We start from the raw sequence: 3,174 nt of genomic DNA, 5'->3' as shown, positions 1-3,174 counted from the left end.
GCCCCCTCCTCCCTCAGACCCAGCAGTCCAGGCCCCCAGCCCCTCCTCCCTCAGACCAGGGGTCCTGCCCCCAGCCCCTCCCTCAGACCCAGGGGTCCAAGTCCCAACCCCCTCTGCCTGAGAACCTAGAAAACTGAGCGACCCAGTTTTTTCTTTCTTTGGGCACTTATGCCCTCAGTTCCCCATTTCCCCTCTTTCTTGGCCATCCAGCAGCCCACTTCACATTGCCCCACTCTCTCAGAGGCCTAGACACGAATCCTGGAAATGTGGGGGCCCCAGGGAGCTTCTTGCATGAGGAGGGATGGACTGACATCCCATCACTGCCCCTGCCTAGGGGGACACACAGGGCCCCCTGGTCTTGCTTCTTGAGGAACAACTAGCTCAGGACCTAGGGCTTATCTATAGCCACCCCCCCCCCACCTCTTCTGAACTCTGGGGAAGGGGCTGCTGAGTGACAGGAGCATATGAGGTTTGGGGTCTAGAGCCCAGAACGAAACAAGGTCTGGACCAGCGGCTCTCGACCCTGTCAAGGCAAATACTTCTGTCTCCTCAAATTCATCCTGAAATGAAATGCATAGGTTAAACTGCTTACCTACCCATAATTTTTAAAAAATCACTATAATACACAAACTCTATTGTAGGGGATGATAAAAAAGAATGCCCTTCATAATAACATTGTCTGTATTTCAAATGAAAATGCCAAGACACAATTACAATTATTCTGGGAAGCAGAATTGGCTAGTCAGACACCAGCACCCCTAGGGAGAATCCCTGTGTCACTGACCCAGTCTTCCTTCCATGTATAGGATAGTTGAATTTCTGTAAAATTCAGTATAAATTTAAGATGTGCAGAAAATGCCTTTGTAAACTGGAATTGGGTTTTAGGTTTAGATAATTTTAAATAGATTTTCCACTTTCACAGATGCCTGATGGGACATTGGAAAGTGGAGTGGAATGTGAGCAAATTTTGCTAGAGTGAACTGTCCCCCACAATTTAGCCTCCCTACTGTAATCGCTATGTCAAGTGAATTTCTAGAAGCTCCTTGGAAAGGTGGTCTAACTCCACTGAGAATCACTGTTCTAGAAAATAGCATAGGGGCTTAGTGAGTGTCTGAGTGAGTGTTCTAGAGTTACTAGGGTCCTAGCAACTCTCTGAAGAAGATTCTAGAACAACACTCCCCACTAAAAATCTAATGCAACCCACATATGTAATTTTTTATTTTTTTTTATAAATGTTTTATTTATTTATTCATGAGAGTCACAGAGAGAGAGAGAAAGAGAGAGAGAGGCAGAGGGAGAAGCAGGCTTCCCGCTGAGCAGGGAGCCCGATGCGGGACTCGATCCCAGGACCCTGGGATCATGACCTGAGCCGAAGGCAGATGCTTAACCATCTGAGCCACCCAGGCACCCTGTAATTTTTTATTTTCTAGTAGACATATTACAGAAAAAAGATTTTTTTAATTAAATTACTTTTTAAAAAATATTTTATTTATTTATCTGACAGAGAGAGACACAGCAAGAGAGGGAATACAAGCAGGGGGAGTGGGAGAGGGAGAAGCAGGGTTCCTGCCGAGCAGGGAGCCTGATGCGGGACTCGATCCCAGGACCCTGGGACCATGACCTGAGCTGAAGGAAGCCGCTTAACTGACTGAGCCACCCAGGTGCCCCAAATTACTTATTTTTAAGTAATCTCTGCCCCCAACATGGGGCTTGAACTCACACCCCCGAAATCAGGAGTCACCTGCTCCACCGACTGAGCCAGCCAGGTGCCCCAAGATTTTTTTTAACAGGTGCAGTGAGTTTTAATAACATTCCCTTTATTTAACCCACAGTATCCAAAATACTATCTCAACTTCTAATCAATATAAAGCAATAATTAATGAGATAGCTCACATTCTTTTTTTTTTTTCCACTAAGTTTCCAAAATCTGGGGCACCTGGGTGGCTCAGTCAGTTAAGCATCTGTCTTTGGCTCAGGTCCTGATCCCAGCATCCTGGGACCAAGTCCCGCATCAGGCTCCCTACTCAGCAGGGAGTCTGCTTGTCCCTCTCACTCTGCCCCTGCTCATGTGCTCTCTCTCTCTCAAATAAATAAATAAAATCTTCAAAAAATAAAATAATAAAGTCAATAATAATAATGAAAGTGCACTGAGTGCCGGCTGCACGCCAGGTACGTTGGGCATTTTCTACTCTCAGAAGAAATGGAAGAATCCTCACTGATCCCCCTCTGAGACAGGGGCTGTACTTAGCCCTGCACTTACCCCCATTTCACAGCTGAGGAAACTGATGTAAGGGGGAGAAAAGGAACCTCCCCCAAATGCCGCAGCTAAGTGTCAGACCTACCCTCTGCTGCTCCCCACATCCTGACCCGTACCCCAGGGAGGCAGCTGGCGGGGGAAAGCACAGGGGTCCGCCCCCCAGGGCTGCTAAAACCAGGAAGGTTCTGAGCGTGACCGGCTCGCAGACCCCTCCCAGTGGCCTCAGCTCTCGTGGGCTCCACCTCTGACAAAGCAGGGCTTCTCCTCCCGCCCCCGTGGGCTACAGGTGGAGGCTGGGGTCTATGTGCCGGAGGGTCACTTGGATATTGGGGAGCACCTCCCTTTCCTTCACAGATAAGGAAACTGAGGTTCGCAGAGGGGAGGTGTCAGGACTGCCATAGGCCATCTTGGATTCGACTTTTACCCTGCACTGAATGGTTACAGAGTCTGGGGGCCTGGTGCCTGCGGGTCTTTCCCACAGTGGGTGCAGGTGTCACTGGGAGCCCCAAGGTCCAGCCCAGGCCCTCAGAACCCATCCCCGCAGGCGACAGCTGGCCAAGCTGGCCCTCATCTTCAGTTACATGCATGCGGAGCTGGGCGCACTCTTCCCCAAGGGAAAGTACTGTGGACACACGTACCAACTCACCAAGGCCCGGGCCCACACCTTCTGGAGGGAGCACTGTGGAGCCCGGTGAGTGAGCACCTGTCCCCAGGGCCCCTTAGCTCCTGGAGCCTCATCCTGTCCCTGCCCAGGGAACCCAGGAGTCCTCGCCCCAGCCCCTCCTGCCTCAGACCCAGGAGTCCAGGCCCCCAGCCCCTCCTCCCTCAGACCCAGGAGTCCAGGCCCCCAGCCCCTCCTCCCTCAGACGAAGGAGTCCTCGCCCCCAGCGCCTCCTGCCTCAGACCCAGGAGTCCAG

At 51.2% G+C, this 3,174-nt stretch overlaps 1 protein-coding gene across 3 annotated transcripts in view; it reads left to right on the top strand.

The window, feature by feature from the left end:
- Positions 1-3,174, top strand: part of CBLC (Cbl proto-oncogene C) — a 15,209-nt gene that overhangs the window by 1,109 nt on the left and 10,926 nt on the right. For all 3 annotated transcript variants that reach the window (XM_021681143.1, XR_002479879.1, XR_002479880.1), the window contains exon 2: positions 2,802-2,948. In XM_021681143.1, the coding sequence (XP_021536818.1) occupies positions 2,802-2,948 (147 nt within the window). The remainder of the gene's footprint in view (positions 1-2,801; positions 2,949-3,174) is intronic.

The sequence above is a fragment of the Neomonachus schauinslandi genome, chromosome 16 (assembly GCF_002201575.2).
Source record: "Neomonachus schauinslandi chromosome 16, ASM220157v2, whole genome shotgun sequence".
Classification (NCBI taxonomy): domain Eukaryota; kingdom Metazoa; phylum Chordata; class Mammalia; order Carnivora; family Phocidae; genus Neomonachus; species Neomonachus schauinslandi.
This window is presented reverse-complemented; position numbering and strand designations above follow the sequence as displayed.